At 46.0% G+C, this 13334-nt stretch overlaps 1 protein-coding gene across 3 annotated transcripts in view; it reads left to right on the top strand.

Moving 5' to 3' along the window:
* The window catches only part of trappc9 (trafficking protein particle complex subunit 9), a 448582-nt gene that overhangs the window by 139948 nt on the left and 295300 nt on the right, over nt 1–13334 (top strand). For all 3 annotated transcript variants that reach the window (XM_060915374.1, XM_060915376.1, XM_060915375.1), the window contains exon 11: nt 10903–10988. In XM_060915374.1, the coding sequence (XP_060771357.1) occupies nt 10903–10988 (86 nt within the window). The remainder of the gene's footprint in view (nt 1–10902; nt 10989–13334) is intronic.

The raw sequence follows: 13334 nt of genomic DNA on the forward strand, positions 1-13334 counted from the left end.
TGGTGTACAGTACGTTTGTAAATGTTATACGCGCTCTTATTATCGTGGGAATTGATTATAGCTCTAAATAAATATTGAAGTTTTTTTAAAGAATCTGTATAACTTTATTTATACGCCCGTATACTACGTTTATTGAATCAAATCCGTATAAAATACAGACATTCCGTATAGGTTGACATGTATGTAATTGTGGAGGGCACTGTAAATATTTGCTTGCATACATACATGCACTACCGTTCAAAAGTTTGGGGTCACTTTGAAATGTCCTTATTTTTGAAAGAAAAGCACTGTTCTTTTCAACGAAGATCGCTTTAAACTAATCAGAAATGCACTCTATACATTGCTAATGTGGTAAATGACTATTCTAGCTGCAAATGTCTGGTTTTTGGTGCAATATCTCCATAGGTGTATAGAGGCCCATTTCCAGCAACTCTCACTCCAGTGTTCTAATGGTACAATGTGTTTGCTCATTGCCTCAGAAGGCTAATGGATGATTAGAAAACCCTTGTACAATCATGTTAGCACAGCTGAAAACAGTTGAGCTCTTTAGAGAAGCTATAAAACTGACCTTCCTTTGAGCAGATTGAGTTTCTGGAGCATCACATTTGTGGGGTCGATTAAATGCTCAAAATGGCCAGAAAAATGTCTCGACTATATTTTCTGTTCATTTTACAACTTATGGTGGTATATAAAAGCGTGACTTTTCATGGAAAACACAAAATTGTCTGGGTGACCCCAAACTTGTGAACGGTAGTGTACGTACATGCATACTAAATTGGTTTAGGGCGATGCAGGATACCGGTGAGGGAGTTTATTTGGGTTTGCATCAGAGTTTTATTTCGGCCTTTGGTGGTTATTATTATTAATAATTTTTTTCCAGAATTTAATTGTCAAGTTAACCGGTTTTATCTACCCTTTGTATTTTATACAGTCTGTAAGGAACGTACTGTGCCCTGAAACTCCATGGATTCTACCCCCCCCCTTTTTTTTAAATCCCAGTTAGGAAGGCCTTGAAAAAGAGTTATGTGCTATTTAAACATTTATTTAGAAATAAAAGTGAAGTGGGTCAGCTGGTGCAGCAGTAGTTTAGCGTGGCCTTAGCCCAGATTTGACCCTAATTTAGCGGCGCACACAGAGCCTGCCAGGTGAATCGGGAGCATCTGGGTAGCTATATTTATTCTTCCAGACTGAGACTGATGACTGTTGGAGTGGGAGAGCAGCTCATAAACCTTCATAGAGCTTATGCTTATATATATATATATATATATATATATATATACACACACACACACACACACACACTCGTCTTTGGTGGAGGGTGAGACTAGTCTTCTGTGATCTGCTGAATAACACGTCTCAGCTGACGAGGTGTGATCAGATGGCCATCACATTTAACCCAGTCACACCATCCATCTATCCATCCATCCATCTGCATTGTCGATCCATCCGTGCTGTCTATCAGCCATGCTGTCCGTCCATCCATCCATCCAAGCTGATCATCTATCCGTGCTGTCTATCATCCATGCTGTCCATCCATCCAAGCTGACCATCCATCTGCGCTATCGATTGATTGATCCGTCCAAGCTGACCATCCATCCATCCATCCATCCATCCGTGCTATCGATCCATCCATCCGTGCTATCGATCGATCCATCCATCCGTGCTATCGATGTTGTCCATCTGCGCTATTGATCCATTCATCCATCCATTTGTACCATCCATTCAAGCAATTTCACTGTGCTCGAAGTGTGCATGTGACAATGGTTTCTTCTTCTAGTGGGCAGTGATCCCCCTTGAGTTGAAGCTAATTTTTTACCCATAGTAAGGTACAATTGCCGGGTTGCATCCAATGTCATCTCATTATCTCTAGCCGCTTTATCCTTCTACAGGGTCGCAGGCAAGCTGGAGCCTATCCCAGCTGACTACGGGCGAAAGGCGGGGTACACCCTGGACAAGTCGCCAGGTCATCACAGGGCTGACACATAGACACAGACAACCATTCACACTCGCATTCACACCTACGGTCAATTTAGAGTCACCAGTTAACCTAACCTGCATGTCTTTGGACTGTGGGGGAAACCGGAGCACCCGGAGGAAACCCACGCGGACACGGGGAGAACATGCAAACTCCGCACAGAAAGGCCCTCGCCGGCCACGGGGCTCGAACCCGGACCTTCTTGCTGTGAGGTGACAGCGCTAACCACTACACCACCGTGCCGCCCATCCGTCATATCCGTCTCATTAAGCTACAGTCACACTACAATGCGCGATGCTTTACGATGGGTTATTGATGAAAATGAGGCATTTTGATGTGTGTGTGTGTGTGTGTGTGTATATGTATGTATGTGTATATATGTATGTATGTGTGTGTATATATATATATATATATATATATATATATATATATATATGAGCTAAAAGTTGTGGTCACACAGCAGGCGAGGCTTTGCGAAGTATCATCGTTATTATGTTTGTTTCTAACGCTGTTTAAATACTGCTTTCTGTTCTGCTTTTGTAAATATCACGCCTGTTAATAAACACTCTTCCTGCACTTGGATCCGTCTACCGCCGTGTATCTCTTGTGTCCTGATCGCCAGATCTTTAACCCATCCACATATTTGTGTGTTGTGGAGCTGTACGCCTACATGCTCTTCAGGTTTTCGTCCGTGTAGAACGATGTCTGCAGCACCAGGCAGCTTGAGATGTCGGGGAACTCCACGGACGGATCGTTTTCCAACTCGTAGGAAAAAATCCTTCTTTGTTGGTGTGTAAGGATCTAATCCCATCGAGTAGATCCATTTCTTGCTTTTAATAACTTGCTTGTTTGCTGGACACAAACATGGCAATAAGTTCTTGTGTTAATGGACCAAACTCCACTTTTGGATCATTAATCCCTTTTGACTGAGAATGACCCTCATGTTTGGGTTTGGCTTCTGGCACATCTGTACAGTTTTAAATACAATCCCTACAATTAAACAATTTGTTTTTATTGTATTTTTATTGAATTCCTGGACTCCCGTCTGTAACATGGTGTGATTTTTGCGTCCCGTTCATACACTTTTACACTGCAAAAAATAAAAATCTTAGGAAGTTTATTAGTCTATTTTCAAGTCAAAACATCTAGCCACCCTTATTATAAGACATAATTGCCCAACAAGCAAAACCTCATTTAGCTAGAAAGGCTAGTTTTTAGACAGTCCATCTTGAAAATCTTGTATAGACAAAATGTCTTGAAAAAGTCTTCTTTGGAGCACCTTTGAAAATAAAACAAGTACATTTTGGACATTTGTCAAATGCGGTTCATCTTGTTTCAAGAAAAAAGTATGCTTGTTTTGGGAATAAATGAACGTTACTGAAATCTTTGAATCTTTCATTACAATTCAACTCCACCTTACAGATCCTAATGGCCCTTTTCCACTACCCTTTTTCAGCTCGCTTCAGCCCGACACGGCTCGCGTTTCGACTACCAAAGAACAGCACGACTCGGCTCGCTTCAGCCCTGCTTGGCCCCTAAAACTCGCACCATTTTAGAGTGGGGCTGAAGCGAGCCAAAGCGAGCCGAGTGAGGCTGGGGGCGTGAGCAGACACTCCCCTGTGCACTGATTGGTGAGGAGGAGTGTCCTCACATGCCCACACGCCCCGCGAGCACGCTGGGATCTGTGAACACCGTAAACCCGGAAGAAGAAGAATTACGAATTACGAGAATTTCTGAAGCCTTATGCGCCTCGCCTCATCTATACGCTCTTGCCAGTATCTGTTGGCGTTGTAGGTGACAACAAGCCACAGCACCAAGACCAGCAACACTAACGACTCCATGTCCTCCATGTTTATTGTTTACTATTCGGGTCGTGAGACTACCGCTTAAAAGATCACTGATGTCACTGTTTGCGCCGCCTAACGACATCACGTGACGTCCACCCACTTTCGCTAACTCCACCCAATGTGTCCACCCACTTCCAGCCAGCACGGTTCAGCGTGGTTGTAGTCGAAATGCAACTCCAACAGCCCCACTCAGCTCGACTCAGCACGGCACGGCTCAGCCCGACTCAGCCGCGTTTGTAGTGGAAAAGCGGCGTTAGTTTACTGCAACTGTTTTCTCAGTCATTCAGAGCGAGCTCCTTCTAGATGCTGTACAGACTCTAGACCAGACAAGTGCCTTCAAAAAGGCTATGAGTGAGTGGAGGCGTTTTAGTGACGTCTTTTTGGAATGCTGGGAGTTAAGTTCAGTGTTTGTTTTTTTTTTTTTTTTTTTTTTTGTGCCTGATCTTGTAAACCCCTCGTACACATGAATAGTCAGTGCCCCCAAAATGCACTGTTGGTTTGGTGTTGTGTTAGCACTGGGTCCTGGGGAAGTGGAATCTTAAGAGATGTTTTAATGTTTGTATGTTGAAATGGGGGTGGCGGCACGGTGGTGTAGTGGTTAGCACTGTCGCCTCACAGCAAGAAGGTCCGGGTTCGAGCCCCGTGGCCGGCGAGGGCCTTTCTGTGTGGAGTTTGCATGTTCTCCCCGTGTCCGCGTGGGTTTCCTCCGGGTGCTCCGGTTTCCCCCACAGTCCAAAGACATGCAGGTTAGGTTAACTGGTGACTCTAAATTGACCGTAGGTGTGAATGTGAGTGTGAATGGTTGTCTGTGTCTATGTGTCAGCCCTGTGATGACCTGGCGACTTGTCCAGGGTGTACCCCGCCTTTCACCCGTAGTCAGCTGGGATAGGCTCCAGCTTGCCTGCGACCCTGTAGAACAGGATAAAGCGGCTACAGATAATGAGATGTTGAAATGGTGAAAAAAATAAACTTGTTGCAATGCTACACATGTCAACTTGATTCAAGATAGTCTCTGGTCTCATATCTAGAGTATTTTACTAATTACAGGTCACAAAAGGAGAATCTTTTAAGCTAGCAATGCTTAGTTGTGGAATTTAACAATCCTAATATTAGTATATTTATCTTAAATTCAGTTTTTACTGCTGAGACTGTGTCATGAATTTAAGTGAAATACGCTTAAAATGAAATGAATAAAAATGACTCGAATGGCTAAATGTAAGAAGTACGATCTTGTTCTAAGAACTATTTTGATTATTTTGAGTTAATCAGATCTCGCATAATAAGTTCGCCAATCTTATTTTGGAATTATTTCATCTAAAAACAGGTTAGATTTTTCATCTTACTTTAAGAAATCTTACCCAGTCAAATTTGACTCGTTCCATTGGCAGATTTCATTCACCTGATTCAAGCAAATATGCTTCGTTTTAATCTTTTATTATTTTTGAAAGGCCATTTTTTGCAGTGTATAATAGATTCTAATAGAATAGATGAGACAAAATAATTGGGGCTCTTTTTTATTATTATTTTTTTTTAACGGGCCCCGAATTGTTACATGTATGAATAGATGGGCCTTAAAGTGCTGATGACACGAACATGACTGTATGCAATTTCTTAAATAAACTATACAACATGGCAAACATGTTAGATTTCTGTTATAATTACGTGAAAAGAAGCTGTTATGCGAATATCCAACTTTTAATTGCACAGCGCAAGAAAACTGGGTCCGTGGCTCGCGGCCATGTTGTGACGTCAGCGGAAGAACATGCTGCGGTTCACTGGCTGTTCTACTCTGGTTCTACTCAATGGAAATGGCGCATGAAAACGCCGGTGAACTCTCTAGTGCTAGCTCTTCCTCTTCTGGGAGTCTAGAATTGTGTTGATCTCTTCCGAATAGAATCTATGATAGCCTACCCTCTTTACCCTTTGCCTCTCGTTGCTAGGCGGCAGTTACAAGAAAGCCGCAAGCTTTCACAAGCAAATACATGACTGATATCACACCGACTTTATGATTATCATGTAGAATCTATAGCTCTACGTACCTTTATCTTATGTCGTTTCACAACACATGTTCTGACAGGAGGACTGTCTTTGGATCCGGCATAGCTACTAGTAGACCCCCTCTGGAATACTGGCAGTGTTGCCAGATTGGGAGGAATCCCGCCCAGTTGGGCGGTTTCAAGTGCATTTTGGTGGGTTTTGAATATACTTTGGGCTGGAAAACGTCAGCAGTATTTGTCAGATACTGCTGACGTTTTCCAGCCCAAAATGTGTTCAAAACCCACCAAAATGCACTTGAAACCGCCCAATCTGGCAACACTGTGTAGGCACTGCTGATGGTAGTAACACACGTTTGTGCTGAACTGAACACCCAAGAGATTCCTTTAAGCTGGGAAGGGTGTCAAAACAATCCAAATCGAAGTGTTCAGAGCACAGGACGGATGTTGGCGAGGGCTCCCACTTGTCACGAGTGCGCCTGACTTGCTTCACCCACTTCGCATGCAGCTCGGGATCTCTGGGAAACTTGAATAAACTTACCCCATCCTTGTAGGTTTTGGAGCAAAAGCCGGCAACACAACGCGAAGGCATAATAACTATATATATATAATAATGTCTAATAAAAATACTAATAATGATAAACTGAACACCTGCCGCATCAACAACAAACTGGTAAGTGAGGAGGAAGGTTCTTTCGCTGATGTCATATAGCCCCTCCTCGGCTTTCGTCTCCTGGGTGCTGCAGCCCCGTCAAATTTGCCCAAATAGCCGCGTTTATCATCATAACTTGTAAAATAGGCGCCTTCGTGAATTAATATATGGATCATCGGGAATTACTTTTTATGTTATAAAACATCGCCAAAGATGTCAAAAACGTGTCATCAGCACTTTAAAGTAGAAAAAGTTGAACCCCTGCGCTAGTCGATTTCTTATGCTAGTACATTTGATGCACTCGTACTTTTTTTTTTTTTAATGCTAGCACTTTTGACGGCGTCTCATGTTGGAGCTCAAGCTGGAGAATTCTTATTGTTTCTGTGCGACGCCTCGTGGTGGTGTGTTATTGTCACTCACGCTGCCTTTTAATGTTTCTGACGAGTCCATGTACGTTATTGTAATAAATGAACCGCTTGTTCTTGTTGTGTTCCTGGTGGATGCCGTGCTGCAGTATCGAACTCTCTGGAGTCTCTGGTTCATTCACCTTCTTCACATTTCAACAGTCGCTGCTGCAAAGTTATTAAAGGTCCCATGGCATGAAATTTTCACTTTCTGAGGTTTTTTAACGTTAAAATGAGTTCCTCTGACCTTCTTAAGTCACCCCAGTGGCTAGAAATTTCATAATGTGTAAACCAAACTATGCCTGAGAATGGCGCGTCAAAACGGCGCGTTGATAAGCTCTTCCCTTTACTACGTCAGCAAGGGAGATGATCCCCACGCCCCCCCCCTGGATTCCCACCCACTGTATGGATTGCCCCGCCCAGTTGTAGTGAGGAGACCATAGAGGACACAACAACATGGCATCACCTAAGCGAGCAAAACATGGAAATTGTGCTGTACATGGATGTGACAACACAGAAAAGAGTCTGTTTTTACTGCCGACGGGAGAGCCCCTGAAGACGCAGTGGCTTAATTTTATTTACTCCAATAATACGCCGTCGAGTCTACCTAAGACGGTGTATGTTTGTCGGAAGCATTTTCCTGATGAATGTTTCCACAACTTGGGACAGTACAGGGCAGGTTTTGCACATCAACTGTCACTGAAGCCTGGGTCCGTCCCAAGCATCCCTGCCGCATCAGCCACAAACACCGAACAACTAAGTGTATAACTGTTAAGTCGTTTTGCCGTGTTTTAAAATCGGTGCCACGTTAGCCTTGCAATGGCTACATTAGCTGTGCAGCTAACCGCTTCCTGCAGTTAGCCAGGTACTCTGCGCTACAAAACCAAAAAGCATGCAGCATGCTCTGTTATAATAGCCAATCAAAACAGTTTTTACAAAGACACCCACATTCTTTTTTTAAGTCACTCGTTCATTTTATTTGTTTGTTTGTTTGTTCAGTAAAACCCAAACATTTGTTGAATTTATTTTATTTCCCCGCGTCGCACCTTAATGACGTCAGCGCGCGGTATTTTTCCCTTCGCGGTTTGTTCCTTCTCTCTCGCCATAGTAAGACACCCACATCCGCTTGTTCTGACCCACTGGAGGTAGCGTCACAGTGCTGTTAGCCAATCAGAGGTAACACGTTTACATGTCATGAATATTAATGATAAGACCCGCCCCCAGCCTCTACCCTTCCCCGCCTCCTGCTTCTCATTAGCAAAACGACGCACTGGGAAAAGCGCTGAAATGGGGCTTTCTCCCAGGAGGCTATATCTACGTGCCGAGGGTTCATTTCGAGAAAGGCTGCGGATATAACATCCGGAAACCTCCACGAGCCCGTTTAAAACATCAACAAACCACCATGCCATGGGACCTTTAAAATAGACGTGTGTGTGTGTGGAAGTGGAAGGCCTGAAGACTCTCAGAGCTCTTGTTAGAACATCTCTGTGATTCCTTCTTTTGTTGATCTTTTTCTTCTGTTTCTTTCGTTTCTCTTCCTTTTTTTCTTGTTGAAACCGTGTGTTTATATCGTGATGTGCTCGTGTGCGGTGTAGAGAGATTCCTGTAATCCCTGAGCACATTTCCCATAATGCTGAGCGTGCTGTGCGTGTGTTCTGATCCCCACAGTGCTGCTCACACGCACTTAACTGGATCTGGACCTGTTCTGTGAATCCGGCTGAGATTAGAGCGCTTTGCTCTCACAAGCGGGGGAGGGGCGCGAGGCAGAGGGCGAGAGCTAAAATACCGCGGGGACGCGGGTTTATCTTGGGTCGGGTTCCAAAATGCTCACTTTTCACTCGCTCGTGCGCTCCCTCTTTCTCCGTCTCATACTCTTTTACTTGCGCGCACTCTCTCATATATCCTCTCTTACTTGTGCTCTCTCTTCTATCCCCTCTTACTTGCGCTCTCTTCTATCCCCTCTTACTTGCGCTCTCTCTCTTCTATCCCCTCTTACTTGCGCTCTCTCTCTTCTATCCCCTCTTACTTGCGCTCTCTCTCTCTTCTATCCTCTCTTACTTGCGCTCTCTCTCTCTTCTATCCCCTCTTACTTGTGCGCTCTCTCTTCTATCCCCTCTTACTTGTGCGCTCTCTCTCTTCTATCCTCTCTTACTTGCGCGCTCTCTCTTCTATCCCCTCTTACTTGTGCTCTCTCTTCTATCCCCCCCTTACTTGTGCTCTCTCTCTTCTATCCTCTCTTACTTGTGCTCTCTCTCTTCTATCCCCCCTTACTTGCGCTCTCTCTTCTATCCCCCCCTTACTTGTGCTCTCTCTTCTATCCCCCCCTTACTTGTGCTCTCTCTCTTCTATCCCCCCTTACTTGTGCTCTCTCTCTTCTATCCCCCCTTACTTGCGCTCTCTCTTCTATCCCCCCCTTACTTGTGCTCTCTCTCTTCTATCCCCCCTTACTTGCGCTCTCTCTTCTATCCCCCCCTTACTTGTGCTCTCTCTCTTCTATCCCCTCTTACTTGTGCTCTCTCTTCTATCCCCCCCTTACTTGTGCTCTCTCTCTTCTATCCTCTCTTACCTGTGCTCTCTCTCTCTACTATCCTCTCTTACTTGTGCTCTCTCTCTTTCATGCGCTCTAAATCTCTTTCAATCCAGGCCCGGCGCCAGGAACAGTTTACTAAGGGGGCAATTAGAAATCGCAAGGGGGCAAATATTTTTCATATAGTGTGTAGTAGTGATGGCGGTCTGACAACGTGTTTCAAACAATTAACTGCGCCAACCACAAAACCACGGCCCCGAAGGTTGCTTTAGTACGGGAAAATCATGTGACATATTACCAGGGCAGTTGCGCTTTATCAACACCCGTGCCCACCTGTTAACCCTCCCCACCTGTTAACCCTCCCCTCCGATTTTCTCACAGACACGCGTTACAACCAGAAAGATGCCAAACATAAAACAACACACACAAACCTACAGGCAAGTCCTTTACATTTAAAATACATACAAATAGCTCCGCGGCATGAAAACAAAACGTCAATGCAAGTCTAAGGTACTTGGCTCGGCGGCCAAAATCATAATTTAAAAAAATCAACAGACCCCGCGGCCGCACCAGTAATTAATCCGCGATCCCAGTTTAGGCGTGTAGGGGACAAAACACTCTGAAGTGATGAATTTTCACCCCCGCTGCATGGGGGGTGACGTCAACGACACATATTCTTACGCTATTTGCGCACAAAGCGGACCATATATGAACACATACACCAACATAAACGGAGATAAACTTAGCCTACAAAGAAAGAAAATGGATTCACAATATTGTGATTGAATTCATTTAATTCGGTGGGGGAAAGACTACTCCCGTAAACTGACTGCATATTGCAGGATATTGCAGAGACCGTGCACTTGTGTGCATGTAAAACCCCCGCCCGCCCGCCCGCCCGCACGACCCCTCCCCTTGTCCTTATCACAGGTCTGTGTGTGCGCGGCTGTGTCAGCATTTCACACACACACACCCACAATAACTAGTCCCCAGTAGTTAGGATTGATACATATGTCTAAAACAGGGTTAATATTAAATTCAGGCTTTTTGAAATAATCCTGCCTTAATACAGTTGAATTCTACGATTGCAACGTAAGAATCATAACAACCAATCAGATTTGTTCTACCGTGCCAGTTTTAGTAGTCATTTATGTGAAATGTATTTTTGTGCAATGCGCAACCACTTAATATTTCGTATTTGAAAATGCAAATTATTAATACGTCTATAATACATTATATTTTCATAAGAAAACAATTAAGTGATCTGAGTCTCCGTTGAGGGGGCGGGGCTGTAGCCACGAGGGGGCGACGCCCCCTTTCGCCCCCCCATGGCGCCGGGCCTGTTTCAATCTCACCTTCTCATCCTCTCTTACTCATTCTCTCTCTCAATCCGACACACCCAATCTCTCCCTCTGACACACTGTCAATCTCTCTCTCTCTATATCAATCTGACTCTCTCTCACTCACACACACTCACTCGTCTTCCCCCTCTGTGTGTTTCAGATTTCCAGTGGGTGCAGGGGGACGTGTGTGAGGTGCAGTTGATGGTGTACAACCCCATGCCCTTCGAACTGCGTGTGGAGAACATGGTAATGTGTCGTGTAAACACACACACACACACACACACACACACACACACACACACACACAGAGGTCATAGGTGCTGCTCATGTACCCTTTACTTTCTCTTGTCCTCACTTCCTTCCAGTGTCTTGTTAAACCCTGTGTCTTCAGTAGAACCCGTCCCGTCTGCGTGCCGCGAGCAGGTGTGTGTGTGTGTTTCTCTCTCTCTCTCCGTCACAGTGCCAGTGCAGTGATGTGCTCCGCTCTCCTCTCCATTTTTTTGGCTGTGTTTCAGAATCTGTGATTATTTCTGAGACATGGGAGAGAGGGGGGAGGGGAGGAGGCAGTGTGTGTGTGTGTCCAGCCGCAGGTGAAAGTCCATGTTTGGACAGCTTGTCTGAGAGATGCAGAGCGTCGACGTTTGCACATGAGCTGATTAACCTTTTCATAGCAGGAAGTAGATGAGCGATCTCCTCCAGTGACGTGTTTAATCTGTACAGAGAGCACACAGGTGTGGGAACGGCGCACACGCACGCTCTCTCGCTTCTGGTGCAAGACGAATAAAAGACTGTGACGTGCTGGTACAGGACATGAATGATGTCATTTTATTCCCTCTGTGAAGTTGAGGAACAGGAAGTGAAGTGCAGGTGAATGATGTACTGCTTTTTAATCTCACGCCGCTCACTTTCAGGAGATACAGACACGCATCCTGTGGAGTGTCGTACAGACTCCCAGCAGAATGGAGTGATGAGGAGGAGAGGAGAGGAGGAGACACTAATGATTTCATTTTGTGTAATATGATTGAACTGGTCTTCTAACTGAGATGGCTTTGTGAAAACAGGAAATAGTTCTGTTCCTCCATCCGCTCTCTCTCCATCCGCTCTCTCTCCATCCGCTGTTCCTCCATCCGCTCTCTCTCCATCCGCTGTTCCTCCATCCGCTCTCTCTCCATCCGCTGTTCCTCCATCCGCTCTCTGTCCCTCCCTCCGTCCGCTCTCCCATCCGCTCTCTGTCCCTCCCTCCGTCCGCTCTCCCTCCATCCTCTTTCCATCCGCTCTCTCTCATCCGCTGTTCCTCCGTCCGCTCTCCCTCAAGCCGCGCTCCGTTCTCTCCCTCCGTCCGCTCTCTCTCATCCGCTCTCCCTCCAGCTGCGCTCTCCCTCCGTCCACTCTCCCTCCATCCTCTTTCCGTCCGCTCTCCCTCCGTCCTCTTTCCATCCGCTCTCTCTCATCCGCTGTTCCTCCATCCGCTCTCTCTCCAGCCGCTCTCCGTCCGCTCTCCCTCCAGCCGTGCTCTCCCTCCAGCCGTGCTCTCCCTCCGTCCGCTCTCCCTCCATCCTCTTTCCATCCGCTCTCTCCCTCCGTCCGCTCTCTCCCTCCGTCCTCTTTCCATCCGCTCTCTCTCATCCGCTGTTCCTCCGTCCGCTGTCCCTCCAGCCGCGCTCCGTCCTCTCCCTCCAGCCGCGCTCCCTCCAGCTGCGCTCTCCCTCCATCCTCTTTCCATCCGCTCTCTCCCTCCGTCCGCTCTCCCTCCATCCTCTCTCATCTGCTGTTCCTCCACCCGCTCTCTCCATCCGCTGTTCCTTCCATCCGCTCTCTCTCCATCCGCTGTTCCTTCCATCCGCTCTCTCTCCATCCGCTGTTCCTTCCATCCGCTCTCTCTCATCCGCTCTCCCTCTATCCGCTCTCCCTCCATCCGCTCTCTCTGTCTCCCTCTATCCGCTCTCCCTCCATCCGCACTCTCAATCTCTCTCTGTCCGCTCTCCCTCTGTCCGCTGTTCATCCGTCCACTCTCCCTCCGTCCGCTGTTCCTCCATCCGATCTCTCTTCATCTGCTCTCCCTCCATCCACTCTGTCCATCTGCTGTTTCTCATTCACTCTCTCTATCTGCTGTTCCTCATTCACTCTCTCTATCTGCTGTTCCTCATTCACTCTCTCTATCTGCTGTTCCTCATTCACTCTCTCTATCTGCTGTTCCTCATTCACTCTCTCTATCTGCTGTTCCTCTATCTGCTGTTCCTCCATCCACTCTCCCTCCATCTATTCCATTCACTTTCCCTCCTATCCATTATCCCTCCTTTCCTCCTCATCTTCACTTATTCTCTTCACTTCATGAATGGCCCTTTTTTCCCCTCTGCTGCCGAGAACACCAGCAATTTTTCTGGAAAATGGAGTGTGTGTGTTGGAAGTGATTTTCATCTCGCACTGATCATGGAGCGATTATGATGATTGATTATCCGAGTGAAGAGGAAGAAGAGGGAGGAGGAGGAACAAAATCCTCAAGTTTCCATCTTTCGTTTTCTTTCCCTTGTTTTTCACTTCTTTGAACTTTTGCATACATTATGCAAATATCTTTCATTTGCATTTCTCCAT

Source organism: Neoarius graeffei, chromosome 2 (genome assembly GCF_027579695.1).
Source record: "Neoarius graeffei isolate fNeoGra1 chromosome 2, fNeoGra1.pri, whole genome shotgun sequence".
NCBI classification, from domain to species: Eukaryota; Metazoa; Chordata; class Actinopteri; order Siluriformes; family Ariidae; genus Neoarius; species Neoarius graeffei.